This window comes from Caretta caretta, chromosome 7, assembly GCF_965140235.1.
Source record: "Caretta caretta isolate rCarCar2 chromosome 7, rCarCar1.hap1, whole genome shotgun sequence".
Classification (NCBI taxonomy): Eukaryota; Metazoa; Chordata; order Testudines; family Cheloniidae; genus Caretta; species Caretta caretta.
Genome location: NC_134212.1, coordinates 95772955 through 95788159, shown reverse-complemented (window position 1 = coordinate 95788159; position 15205 = coordinate 95772955). Strand labels below are relative to the sequence as shown.

The 15205-nt window shown below is 40.0% G+C and overlaps 1 protein-coding gene across 1 annotated transcript in view; it reads right to left on the bottom strand.

The window, feature by feature from the left end:
• The window catches only part of DNTT (DNA nucleotidylexotransferase), a 152889-nt gene extending 138298 nt beyond the window's left edge, over positions 1–14591 (bottom strand). The window contains exons 1-2 of the mRNA XM_075130974.1: positions 14389–14591; positions 1135–1309 (exon numbers count right to left, since the gene is read on the bottom strand). Coding sequence (XP_074987075.1) covers positions 1135–1309; positions 14389–14591 — 378 coding nt within the window. The remainder of the gene's footprint in view (positions 1–1134; positions 1310–14388) is intronic.
• Between the last annotated feature and the right edge of the window lie 614 nt (positions 14592–15205).

Below are 15205 nucleotides of genomic sequence, written 5' to 3'. Positions count from 1 at the left end.
CAAAGGTAAATTCTTGAGTGAGGTAATTTTTTCCTTTAATGGCACCTGTCAAAGTTCCTTCCCCACTCTGAACTCTAGGGTACAGATGTGGGGACCTGCATGAGAAACCCCCTAAACTTATTTTTACCAGCTTAGGTTAAAACTTCCCCAAGGTACAAACTATTTTACCTTTTGTCCCTGGATTTTATTGCTGCCACCACCATGTGTCTAACAAATATAGCAGCGAAAAAGCCCACTTGGAAACGTCTTTCCACCCAAAATCCCCCCAAGTCCTACACGCCCTTTCCTGGGGAAGGCTTGATAAAAATCCTCACCAATTTGCATCGGTGAACACAGACCCAAACCCTTGGATCTTAAGAACAATGAAAAAGCAATCAGGTTCTTAAAAGAAGAATTTTAATTAAAGAAAAATGTAAAATCAGGGTGGTAAATACCTTACAGGGTAATCAGATTCAAAACATAGAGAATCCCTGTAGGCTAAACCTTAAGTTACAAAAAGACACAAAAACAGGAATAAACATTCCATTCAGCACAACTTATTTTATCAGCCATTTAAACAAAACAGAATCTAATGCATATCTAACTAGATTGCTTATTAACTCTTTACAGGAGTTCTGACCTGCATTCCTGCTCTGGTCCCGGCAAAAGCAGCACACAGACAGAGAGAACCCTTTGTTGTCGTCCCCCCCCCCCCTCCACCCCACCCCAGCTTTGAAAGTATCTTATCTCCTCATTGGTCATTTTGGTCAGTGCCAGCGAGGTTATCTTAGCTTCTTAACCCTTTACAGGTGAAAGGGTTTTTCCTCTAGCCAGGAGGGATTTAAAGGTGTTTACCCTTCCCTTTATATTTATGACAGCACCAAATTTATATGAATGATGAACAGTATTATTTCAGTACTAATACACCAGATCATGGTAACTATGACTATCTCTAAAAGGATTTTCCTTTTAATTTATGAAAACAATATGAATTTTCCACCAAGCAAGCATTTAAAATAAAAACATACATGTATTTCAATGCAAATGCTCTACAACAGAAAGTTTACACTGAAGCGAAGTGAGAGTTGCCTGATTAGCCTGACTTTTAAGCTTATTGTCAAACAACCTTTATTCACATTGAAATATCTGACTTACGATGAGTCGATGTTTTTTCTCTGAATCCACTGGTTTTCCAGCTTCCATGCAAGCCGTGAACCAAGAGATATCAAGGAGTTCGAACCTTGAACTGTCCCTCACCTTGTGTCCTCTCAGCCATTCCAGAACTTCAGCACAAGAATTGTTCTCTGCCACAATATGAGTGACAGAATCACTATAAAGGGAAAAATTAAGATGAAGTTTCTTTTTTCTGAATCCAATTGTAGATAGCTACAATGCTGCTATTTCAATATTGACATGCACTCCCTGAAAAAGGTCTTATATATTGTATGTCAGGACACAGGAAGTGTGCTGTGTTTTCATATCAAAATATTTCTTTTCCATTCAGTGAATCTAGTTTAAGGACAAAATGTTAGCATAACATTTTACAAGTGCAGCATTTTCATCCTGTCAGCATCATTTAACTTCTGTAAGACACTGTTCTATTACACTTCTTTTTGCAACTTGGAAGATATTATACAAACAATATTATAATGAAGTCTGTTTTGTTACCTGCCAGCCCCAAGAAAAATAAAATTCCCGGTCAAAGAATGAGAGCTTCATAATACTTCAAAATCTACTAAACAGAATCCTTTAAAGTTCCACAGTTGCTAATATATTTAATAAACTTAAATCTTCTGTACCTAAATAAAGTACTTAAATGGCAGTAGCAAGTGTGCACATGATAGAAACCATATGAATTATAAATCTTGTCTGAAGGCCATCTCCTGGCTGTTTTGATGGCCAGGTTTAGTTTAGCTTAAAACTGACAGTTTAATGTAAGGGAGACAAGGTGGGTGAGGTAATATCTTTTATTAGACCAACTTCTGTTGATGAAAAAGATAAGCTACACTGTATAGCTCGAAAGCTTGTCTCTCTCACCAACAGAAGTTGGTCTAATCAGGGGCAGATTTACTGCAAAATATACCGTGCCCTGGCACGGGGCCCGGCAATGGCAGGGGGCCCCAGGGCTGGGCACTCAGGCAGCCCACTCCGCGGAGGGGGGACTGTGGGGGCAGAAGCTGTGAGGGGGCAGGAGAGCAGGGAGGGAGGCTCACCTGCAGCCTTAGGGGAGCAGATGGGAGGTACGGGTGGCGGTGAGCGCTGCGAATATGGGCCAGAGGATGCAGGAGGAGCACAGGGTGGCCGCGCAGCTGCCCCGAGAGAAGCGGCGCTTTGAAGGGGAAACTGCCACTTCTCTCTGGCTGCATGGCTGCCTCCTGCTTCTCCTGAGTCCTCTGGCCCACATTCGCACTGCTCACTGCTGCCTGGTGAGCGGCAGCTGGGCACAGCCCACCGGGGCGGAGCTGTGGGATGGGGCTGGCTGCCAGAACTGGCACAGAGCCCACAGGCAGGGGGGGCCGACCAGGGGAGGTGAGCAGAGATGAGCATGCAGAGGCAGCAGAGTGCTCAGGTGGCTGCCAATGGAACCATGCCCCCCTCTCACCTTAAGGTGGGTTTTCTGCCCGCTTCTCTGGGCCAACCAGTGCGGGGCCACTGGGGTGCCCGAAGCTGTCCTCGGTGGCCATGGAGATCTTGGTGTCTCCTCTCCTGATTCCTTCTCCAGCTCCATGGCGGTTCTACTCATGCGCTGGGCCCCCAGCCCACCCCTTCCGCCTGAGGTCCTGCACTTTCTGGGGGGGGTCAGAGATGGCCCCCCCACCTCACCCAGAGGCCTGGAAATTCTGTCAGCAGCCCTTCTCGCACCCCTAGTTCTTGTGCCTATGGACCTGGCTGCTGCCCTGTGACCCACGCCACAGTCTGGACCCATGCCTGGGCAGGACAGGGGCTGGCTTTCAGCACCCCACTATTAAAAACATTCCAGCACCATTGTTGTTAAACCTAATTGGGTGGTCCACGGCCTTCTAGGCCTCCCCCCATGGCTATGCCCCTGCTCTTTCAGATATTTTGAATCTACCTAAAATCAAGGTCAGTTTTTTAGCAATAATGAAGTGACACTGAGTCTGTCCGTCAAAAACGCGAAAAAATGAAGGTGAGGCAAGAAGACAAAGATAAGCAAAAAGACTCATCTTATTTTAAAGAGCTTGAAGTATTGAATAGTGGACATTCATCAAAAAGTGTGGGCGAAGAAACATCTGAATTATCTGATCACTTGCTGAGTTGTGGGGATACCACGACGACTGCAAAAGTTGAACAAGTGGATTCTGAAGGGTCACGGGAACTACAAAATATTGGTAATTTTGTCAAAGTAAGAGAAGAAACCTACTCTGAAGACATTGCATTATGGCCAAAATCTGTTTCATTGGATATGATAGAATTTTTCTTAGTAAATAAACCGAAAAATGTCGGTAATATGGAAAATTTGAGAAAAGAGTATGAGGTTGGAGGACAAAAGCAATTTAGATGTCTTCATGAGTCCCATTTTCTGAGGATGAAGAAAAATGGGATGACAGAAATGAGAAATTGGTTGATTTTTTCGGAAACCACCAAGGCAGTCTCCTGTTACATTTACAAATTATTCCCTGACCATAGTAAAGGAAAACAAACATTTGTTGACGGGCACTCTAATTGGAGAAACATTGCAAGACATATTGCTGATCATGAAACTTCCAACGCTCATATTAATGCTATGTGTAAGTTCATTCAAAGGTGTAAAGTATCTGGAAGAACTGATTCTGTGTTATCGGCTCAGTTTGAAAAGGAGTGTTCTTATTGGAGGAAAGTGCTGAGACGTGTTGTTGCCACGGTCAAAGTGCTGTCTTCTTTGGGAATATCTCTAAGAGGACATGATAAGTCATCATTGTCAAATCGAAAAGATAATTTTTTAACCTGTCTTGAATATCTTAGTGAATTTGACAATTTTCTCAATGAACATTTGAAAAATTATCAGTATTATGGCTCAGGGAAGACCAACTTTTTAACACACCAAACCTACAATGAATTCATCAGTATTATGCAGGGGTTCCCAAACTTGATTCGCGGCTTGTTCAGGGTCAGCCCCTGGTGGGCCGCAAGATGTTTTGTTTACCTGAGCATCTGCAAGTACGGCCGCTCACAGCTCCCAGCCAATGGGAGCTGCAGGAAGCGGTGGCCCAGCCCAAGCCACCTCCCACAGCTCCCCAGCCCGAGCCACTTCCCACAGTTTCGCAGAAATGGTGAACTGCGGCCACTGGGAGCTGCGAGTGGCTGTACCTGCAGACGCTCAGGTAAACAAAATGTCTTGCGGCCCACCAGGGGCTTACCCTTAACAAGCCACGAACCAAGTTTGGGAACCCCTGCTATAATGGCAGAGCAGCTGACAAACCAATTCACTGATGAAGTAAAGGATGCCAAGTACTATTCCATAATAGTCAATTCAACACCAGATGTGAGTCATGTAGATCAGTTAACATTCATTTTAAGATATGTGACTAGCAATGGTGAAGTCGTAGAGTGATTTCTTTGTTTTGTCCTGCTAAAATCCCACACTTCTGCACATCTAGAGACAACTGTTTTGGAAATCATTGCAAATTTAGGTTTGGACATCAAAAATTGTCGTGAGCAGAGGTTTGATTATGCCGCAAATATGGCGGGAAAATATTCAGGTCTACAGCCGAGACTGAACAATGAAAATCCCTCTGCTTTATTCATACCATGTTCCAGCCATTCTTTAAATTTAATCTGCAGCCGAATCTTGTGAGGGAGCTACACATTTTTTTTTACTTTGTTCAAAACACATACGCCTTTTTTTCCAGTTTCCACACATTGGTGGAGTATGCTACCATCACGCTTGGAGCAGGCAAATGAAAAACATTTGACAGTCAAAAGAATTTGTGACACCAGGTGGTCTGCTCATGCAGATGCTGTTTTGGCTTTGAAAATGAGCTATGATGTTATCAAGAAAATCTTATTAGACATCGGTACATCAAATTCTGAAAAACCATGTGCGAAAACTGAAGCAAAATCCTTAGCAGAAAATTTTGAAAAGTATGATATTGCTGTTTTTACTCCTTTGTGGAACCATTTACTTCAAAGAATTAATGTTGTCAGCAAATCACTGCAAAAGGTTGATACAAATTTATTGAATGCTGTACAATTGTTAGCCTCAGTTACAAGTTTTGTCATGGAAGTTTGGAATGACTATAGCTTGGTGGAAGCAGAGACACTAACTTAACAGAAAATATAGGTTCCTCTGATATATCTGATGAGAAGCGTAAAAAAACCAGGAAGTTATTTTTTGATGAAACTAGAGACAATGAAATCAATTTAAAAAGGGAAAGAGAAGATCATCCTTGAGACAGTCAATGTTATTTGTGACACAGTAATAGTGCATTTGCAAAGTAGAGGTGAATCTCTAAAGAAAACTGTTGATTTATTTTGCGTGTTTTTTGACAGAACGGAACGTTATGGACGAAAATGCTAAAAGCCACTACAGTAAGAAATTAAGTGAATTCTACCGAGAGGACATAAACATAAATCTTTTTGAAGATGAAGGGATACATTTCATTCATTTTATCGAAAATGATGAGGTCTGTGCTTCGAGATCAGCAGTTGATTTGTATAGATTTATACATGACAGTTTGCAGGCAACCTTTCCAAATGTAGAAACCATTCTGAAAATATTTAACAATACGTGTCACAAATGCGTCTGGTAAACATTCTTTTTCTGTATTGAAACGAGTTAAAAATTATTTGCAAAATACGATGAGTCAGAAACATTTGACAAGTTCAGCAATATTGACAATTGCAACTGCCCTTTTACAAAATATTACTTACGGCTTAATTGATGATTTTGTGTAGAAAGAAAAAGTGTAGAAAAAAAGCTATGTGAATAATTTTTTTTTCAAATGGAATAAGTTTCTTTAGAGGAAGTTAACATATTTTTCCATTCATGCATCATCGATACTTTTTATTTTTACACAATGCAAATGCAAGCTTTCATCTAGACCAGAAGTTCTCAAACTGTGGTCCGAGAACTCCATTCAGATGGACTGAGAAAAGGTTATGATTTTTTTTTAATAAAGCGCTCTTATCCAAAGCACTTTACAATAGTTAGCTAATGGTACAAACAATATTTGGAAAGATCATTAAGTGGTCCACCGAGACCCTCAGCACTTTTCAAGTGGTCTGTGATAAAAAAAATTAGACTACAAAAACAATCAAGGTACCTCACTTTATTTTAATTTACTTCCTATTACTTATAATATAGGAGGATGATGAAGGAAAAAAAGAATGAAAAATGGGGGGTGGGGTAGATAAGAGAGAATGTTCTTTTTCTTGGCTAGGTCCCATGGGATGGGCCCCAAAAATTAAGCACAGGACTCCACTAATGCTAAATTCACCACTGGGTCCAGTAAAAGATATTACCTCACCCACCTTCTCTCTCTAATATCCTGGGACTGACACAGCTACAACTACGCAGCAAACATGCCAAACCCATGGGGGGGGGGGGGAATTTGGCTTATTTTTGGCTTAATTGGCTTGTGAGTTGCTTGTTGGCTAGTTTTTGGCTTGTAGCTTCTTTTTTTTGATCGGCTCCGGGCAAGCAGGGGCAAGGGGAGGCAAAGGTCAAGCAGGGGTAATGGGGGGGAAGAGAGTCAGGGGTGCATAGCAGGTCCACTACAGTCTCAGACTGCACGCTGGGGAGGATCTAGTCACAGAGTGTTGGGGTTCTTAGGGATTGCTTGTTATGGCCTTGTTTTGAAATGGGATTAGCTTGATTTTTGGTTTCTTGTGAAAGTCAGGGTGCTTGTTTACTGTGTGAAAGTTGGCAACTGTGCTACATTGCACATCGTATAATGTAAGTCGCTTACTATCTAATATACCATACAATAGTTATTTTTAGAATGTCATAGAAATGGGGGAGCAGAAAAGTCACTACAATAAAATTTTACTTGCTGTTTCCAAAGTACATGATAAAGAATTATCAGACATAGTATGAAGAATGACTACCTCAGCTTCCAGAGATTATGTGTTCTATTCAGCCATTTCATCGTTACACAGATATGTTTTTGCTGTATGGGAGGCAACAAAAAGACCAAAAAAACCGCTTATGATTGATTTCCAAAAATTTAACAGGGTTTAGCCAACTGTATTTCTGAGTAGGTTCCGAGCATGTGAGAGAGATGCTACATTTTTCATCACATAAGGAACTATCATAGGTACTCATCAAAATATAATGCATAGATGCTAACAAGAGTCCTCAATTGTCCCTTCTGTTCCCATGAGTGGAGGGGACCCAGATAAGTGGTTCTTCCCAACAGAATGTAGAAGTTTGGAATTTTCTCACTCTTCCTGCAGCCCACAAGAACGTGACACTGACAGAGCTCCAAAAGGATTTAAACATTAAGGCCCGGTGGTCCGTGGAGTGCCATCTATGTATGCAATGCATGTATTGCATGCCCCATAATTCATAAAAAAATGTTTTATTCTAGAAGCACTCGAAAGCCTGACATGTAATCAGTCTGTTCACCTTGGCTGTCTTTGTTTCACTGGGAAGGCATGCAATACTCCAAGTTGCATCATGTTGCCTAGGCAACATGAATATTCAGGCAACTGATTTCCTGGCTGGCTGTGCATCAGAAAAAAGTAGCTATGGCCGGCAAGTGTACAACTGAATCATCCACAATAGAACAGAACTAGCAGCACAAACTTTTCTTGCTAGTTTGCTTGATGAAACTTCAGATACTGTATTGCCAATAAGTCTCAGCTTTTGATTGTACTGCATTACGCGATGAAGAACGGGGGTGTTGTAGAATGCTTGGTTATTTTTACTGATGCTAGTAACAAACTGCAGCAGACCTTTGTCAGCACATTGAGACGGTGTGCCAGATGTTTAAATTTGGAGACAAGTTGGTAGGTCAGACATATGATGGTGAGGCAGTAATTGCAAGCGACATAAGTGGGCTTCGGAAACTGTGTTTGTGAGATGTTCCCCCGTGCACTTTTTGTTCATTGCTACACTCATGTTTTAAATCTTGGTCTCAGTTTTGCAGCAAACAGTGTCAGAGAATATCAGATTTACTTCAGAAATTTAGAAGGAATATCTACATTTTTCTCTTCAACTTCAAAGCAGGCTGAAGTTCTTCAAAACATAGTTCAATGTAAGCTGCCTTCTGTTTGTACCACAAGGTGGAGTTTTTACAAAGGCTTGTACAAACTGTTAAGCAGAGCAGAGAAGCTCTGACTGAACTTTTCAAAAATGTGGTGGAAAATCCAGTAGATTGGGATGCTAAGTCTTCTTTCTGACCCAGGGTATTCTGATCAGTTTCTGTTTCTCCTTTGCTTCTACAGTGACATATTTGAAGTGACTGAAGTGAAATTTGACATTCTTCAAACCAAGATATATGATATTGGATTTTGTATTAAGCAGATTTGTGAGACATTACAGCAAATTTGCCAAAGGCGATAAACTTTTGGCGAGTTTTGGAAAGAGGTGTCAGAGGTAGTTGCACATGAAGCTCAGGGAAAAAAGAGCAAGAGAAAGCCAAGCGACATATAAGTGTCTCCTCTTTGAGGTTATTGACAATTTCAGCAAACAGTTAGTCCAGTTGCTGAATCCAACAAGATTTATGAGAGTTCCAGACACGTTTTGGGGTTGATTTTCTCAAATCTCGAGAAGCATCTTATCTGAATTTTTGACATTAATCAATTGCATTTCAAACTATGTGCTGCATACAATTCACAACAACTGCAAGGAGAAGGTGCATTTGACTGGTATAGAACTATTTATATGCTGAATTTACATACTTGCTTCTCTGAGGTCAGCAAATTGTCTGCCATATTTCTGACTATTCCCTACTTTACAGCCATGGCAGAAAGATCTTTTTCAACTTTAAAGAGCATTAAGACATTTACATGCAACACCCAGGGGTGGCAAACGCTTGTCCAGCTGGCTTTCCTGACCATTGAAAAAGAACTGCTTATGTATCTGCACAGCTTACCAAATTCCTAGGACTTGATCACCAAGGAGTTTCTTAAAAAAAACAAAAAATGTAAGAATGGAATCACGTATTTGTATATTCTCCGCTTTCATTATATTTGACTCCTAGTATTTGCCAAAAACAAATATATTTGGTTTATTAATCACTATGTATGTTAGATAAAAACCTTTTTATCCGGGTGAGGTAATATCTTTTATTGGACCCACTTTGTTGGTGAGAGAGACAAGCTTTCGAGCTGCACAGAGTTCTTCTTCAGGTCTGTGAAAGGTACTCAGAGCATCACTGCTAAATACAAGATTGAACAGATAGTTTAGCATAAGTAGTTAGTACATCATATTTTCAATCAAGATATGCACAAACTTGTAAGCAGATCAGAGAAACTCTGACTGAACTTGTTAAAAATGTGGTGCAAAATCCAGAAAATAGGGACACTCAGTCATTTTCTTCGGCAAAGGGTTTTCTGACAGTGCCAGTATACACTCCTGTATTCACACCTACATCCTACTGTAATAATCTTTATACAAGGTATGCCTTGTAATGTATCATTTGAAAACTCATAATTTGTGGGTCAGTATTATCCTGATAAAATATATGTGGCAAAATTGTATGTGAACCTATAAGATTTGCTGTATGATGTTATTAACATGTTCCAAACCCCACAGCCCTGCTAAAAGAGAAGTCAGCAAACAGAACTGTCCTAAGCAAAGGAATGTGTGCTTGCCTTAATTTGCATTTATGCAGTAAACAAGATCAAGCAGGAAGGGAAACAAAGGAAGTTCAAACAGGTGAAGAAAAACAGCAAGGAACATCCTTCCACAGAGATTCTTTGTCTCTTGGTTCTCTGTCAGAAATGTTTTTCAAGAGGGGGACTGGAACTATAAAAAGCAGAGGCAAACACCCCAAGATACTCCTCTCTCTCTCTCCCGTCCACCTCATTCTCCATACCCTGAGAAGATAAAAGGAAACAGACGTTGAACTCTGGGGCAGGGATCCCAACCTAAAAGTTTGGACAGTAATCTGCTGGAGCATGAGCTGAGAAAAAGTTTACTTTGCAACTAATTTAGTTTCTTAAGTTAAGCACTAGTAAGAATTTTATCTTTATTTTTCTTGTAACAATTTCTGATTTTTATGCCTCATTACTCGGACTCACTTAAAATCTCTTTGCAGTTAATCAACTTGTTTTACAATTTATCTAATCCAATCTGTTTAAATTGAAGTGTCTGGGTAACTATTTAAGGTAATAAACTGGCATATTATTCCCTTAAAGGAATAATGGACTTAATATATTTGTACTGTCCAGGAGAGGGCTGAGCAGTATAGAACATACATTTCTGAGGGAAGATCCGGGGCTGGGGGTGTGTTAGGGTCACCCTGCATTATAACCCAGGCCGGTGAGAGCTAGTGTGTGGCTGGCAGGCTGCAGTTTCACTCACACACACACACACACACGCTCAGGGTGTGGCTTGCATGCTGAAAGGCTGTTTGTGAGTCGCCCAGATGGAAACTACTACTGCAAGGCATGTAAGGCATCCAAGGTTGCAGGAGCAGGGTGACACAGCGTCCCCACTAAATTGGATTTTGACCACACTTAATTACTTTGTTTGTGTTTCTCCTTTGCCTCTACAGCAACACTTATGAAGATACATTAGCAGTTCCTTTAGCTGTGGCACCCCGAGTACCTTTCCCAGCCAGACCTGAAAAAAAGTTCTGTGTAGCCCAAAAGTTTGTCTCTCTCACCAATAGAAGATGGTCCAATAAAAGATATTACCTCACCCATCTTGTATCTCTAATATCCTAGGACCGACATGGCTATAACACTGCTTACAATCTATGTATCTGTCATCTAAAACCTTGTTTCATGCCATAATAAAAATGTCATAGCATGCCACTGCTGAAGGTGGACAGGGTCAGAGCAGGGAAGAAGTCACACTTTGCAGCATACTTCCCTGCTGATCCCCTGGATATCCAAGCAGGTAGCCAACTATGATTATTTGTATAGCAGCAGCAGCAGCATGCTAAGCACTTCAAACACAGCCCTGAAGAACTCACAATCAAAATGAAAACAAGCAAAAGTGAAGGCAACGGGAGCAACAAGAAATTGAATGTAGTTAGGCACTTGTCTTGTTAGTTCCCTGGTTTTTGCTTTAATCAATTTCTCTCTTTTCCCCCTCCCCCAGTTCCCAGCCATTTCCTGATATTTCCTCTTTTATTGAAGTTCTCATCTCTCACAAAAGTACATTCACATCTTCTCTGATCTCCTGGGAGTCAGAAATAATGAGTACTAATAATAAAAAGGCAAAGGGCCATGCAAATTGTTCAAAAGTCACGAAGAAATTGGATATTTGGATGCTTTCAGATAAGCACTGTAACTGGCACTTGTCAAGAAGGAGGATACTGTAAACGGGGATTTCATCAGGTAGAGTGAGGCAGCCGGATTTGATCCTTTTGAATGGGGCCAGGTTCAGCAATGCGTTGGAGGAGGACCCAAATATGATCTCTAGTTGCTTGAAAAAATGCTTTACAAACTATTTATACCCTGAGCACATAAGCTGCCAACAGTCAAAGTCTCTAACAGGCCTGCTGGTATTCTCTAATATGTGAGGAAATATTTATCAAACTAGTAGGAAATTGTAAGTGAAACCACTCTAAGCCATGGTCTACACTAGAAGTTGAGGTCGAATTTAGCAGCATTAAATCGATTTAACCCTGCACCCGTCCACATGACGAAGCCCTTTTTTTCGACTTAACGGGCGCTTAAAATCAATTTCCTTACTTTAACTCCACTGAGTTAATGCACTTAGAGCATTTTGTGGGGGGGACACACACAATCGACTATATAAAAACAATTTCTAGAAAACCGACTTCTATAAATTCAACCTAATTTCGTAGTGTAGACATACCCTAAAGCTCCACTGAAATACAGTCACCTTGGAGTGGGATATAGCAATTGACAGGTTAGTACACTGCACAGCTGTGGATTGGAGCCTGAAACCTGAAACCTCTAAGACAATGGAAAAATAGAACATGACTCTCTCCAGTTCAGGCAGGCAGGCACCTTTACACTAGTACTAACTCTACTTAATTCTCAAGGAAGGGTAGAGAGTACACACTTCCAGCTCAAGACTTAATATGTTTCAGCACAGAGCAAGATTCCATAACAGATTTTTAAGAGATTAGCATGCCACATCCTTAAGTATGGTTCAAGTCCCGGGGCCCTTATTCACATCAATAACCCATTGACTTCACTAAGTTCAGTGCGCTAGTTCTGTCCACAAGGCCTGCAGTTACACCTGTTAAAGTACTGTTGTTGTGTGATCTTCCAATGTACTAAATGTACAGTGAGCTGTCTTTTGAAAAGGTAAATTAAAAAAATTCCACTGTGAAAGAAAATCCCTTTTCTCCTATCACACAACTTGTAGAGCAGAGCATCAGAAAAGTTGCTTATCTCAATTTATTCTAAAAGATGAAAAATCTAGGTGAGTCTATTGAGTGGGCAATATTATTTTTATTATTAGGTTCTCCTTTAATTAAAACTGTTGTTTTTACTTGTGTACAAAAATTCAGTTAGAGACATAGAGCTTCTGCTTCCTGTGGTTTATTTCACCTTATATAAAATATTCAGATTATTTATACAAAGCTGCAGATCTGGGAACTCTGCCATCATTATACTCACAGCAGCAGTTTAGTTGCTGTGCACCAGTTTCCTCTGGTACCTCTACAGCTGTGCTTGATTCTTGGCAGAAAATGTAACAAATTTAGAGTTTCCTCTAGCATTCTTGACAACAACAAAAATCAACAGTTATAGTTCTGTTTTTTCCAGTTGCAACTGGACTGAATTTAATCATACTGGCCCACTCCTGATAAAAAAAAGTTGTATAATCTGTGTCCTCTCAGAAAGTTTGAAATTTTGGCAAGAAAACTCTGTCTCAACAACCCAAATAGACCCAAAACTTTTAAAATACACCTCAACAGAGTGCTGAGCCAAAGCCCTTGGAAGTGAAAGGAAGTTTTTCTACTGATTTCAGTGGGTTTCAGATCAGACATTAACTGCCTAATTCCATGCCATACCTGCCTGTATTTTGTTTTATAAACTGTTTACATTCCCTAGTTTTTCTCCTTTTCTGATTCTGCCTTTCAAGGTCACAAGATCTGGACAGTTTGCAAGAATGGGTATGACAAGGGGTATTTAGGAGCTGAGATTGGGAAGCCCTAGTCATGTTCTTAGTATATATTCTGTTCAGCAGGCATTTTATATAGACATGAACAAAAATTGATTTTCTTTAACTTAAATGTTCATGAAATTGGAGGCTGACTGCACTCAGTAAAAGCAGGCATGGTGGAGGCAGAACAGATGCCGTGTGAGCACCCCTACATAAATTTACCAATCATGGTACACCTTAATCCTCAGATGCAACATCCCTGCTACTCCAGTACTGGGCCTTTCTACACAGAGGTGGCAGATTGTCCCAAATCATATGCCAATGTCTAACACTTCCCAAGTGTGTTACTCAGTAGGACAGTTCAAGTGAGGAAGAATTACTTAATGGAATACCAGAGATACTGGAGAGAAATATTTCCCTATCAATCTTTCATGGTTTCTATAGAGGCATATTCAACGTCTTCCTTTTCTTTTCAGGAATAGGCCACTACATTTAGATTCATTCCAACTATAACTGGATTTCAATGGGCAAAACATTCCAGCAAATCATTGGTTGGTGTAAATCAACATAGCTCGGTTGGCTTCAATGGAGCGTTGCAAATAGCACCCACTGAAAATCTGGCTCACTGATTCCAATGAAACTATACAAATGAGTAAGAGTAAATCATGTGAGTAACACTTGCAGGATCAGACCCTAAATTTATTTGATTTTCCATAGGAGAGAAGTCCATTGAGAAGTCCAAACTCATTAAACGCGACAGACAGACAAATTTGAACCATGGATCTTAGAGGTCAAAGATTAGAACATTTGCTTGTGCTTGTGTGCTGCCTATTGTCTCTTAGGATTTTCTTTCCTTGAGGTAACATGAATTTATCTACTAAATATGAAATAATCACTTACTGGAAAGAATAAAGATTATACACCAAATACATAAATAAAATGTTAATCAGAGTCACTTGAACAAATGCATTTATCAAAATCTTTGTTGTACAGACAGAGATGCTACTGAAAAACATCACTATTTTACCTGATTACCTCAGAACTGCAGTATTCCCATGTACCTCTGTAAGCTTTGTTATAGGAAATACCTTGAATACAGCGCATACTAAGGTTAGCTGTCAGCATATCTTATTTAGTTATCTAAGGTAATCAGCAAGTTTTTAAGCATCATCACTGTACATGATTTTTTGCTTACATAAAGATTTTCCTACCTTAACTCATTTTCTACCCTGAAACCTTTTCTTCTTGCCAGCTCCATCAGGAATGTCCTTCTAGTCACCCCCATTTTCCTCTCCATAATAAAAATTACTAATTCACTGAACTTTACTTCACAACTGCTGAGAGAAATTGGAGGATGCATCCCTTTCTGCTTTTTCCTCTGGGGGAACAGGCTTGGAGTTCTGATCTTATCCATGATGCAAAATAATATTTTTTCAACTTGACTGTCTAAATGTGAGTTTACATTCACACTGCCAGCCAATAGCTGTATCTGATGTCACCACCCATTGATGTTATTTTCTTCTGTTTCTCTTCTCAAATCAGAAACAGAAGCTACATGAACAGAAACATTAGTTGCTTTGCACTATGAATACTTCTTTGACTTTCACGTGGGAAGAATTTTAACTTCTCTAGACAGGTGCATATGTATTGAAATTCATTGGTATTGAATGTGGCCATTGCCTCTAAAGACTTAATCCAGATAATTTTGTTCATAACAAATTATTTAAATATATTGTGCCAGATCTTCAGCTGGTAGAACCTGGCATAGCTCCATTGACTTTCATTTTAATTTTTTTTTCTATTTCACCATTTTGTGGTCATATACATTTTCTCCAACTTTAAAAGAAAATTTAAAATAATCATTATTCTTGTTTTTATTTAGAAACTGCTTCTGAGGAAAGGTTTAACTAATATCTCACGATTATGGCTTATATTGTTTGGCACTCTTGTTATTTCTATTCAATTAGCTTTGGGGCTTGTTCTGGTTTATGTATTTTTGCACAATTGCTTCCTGGGGTTGTATTTTTA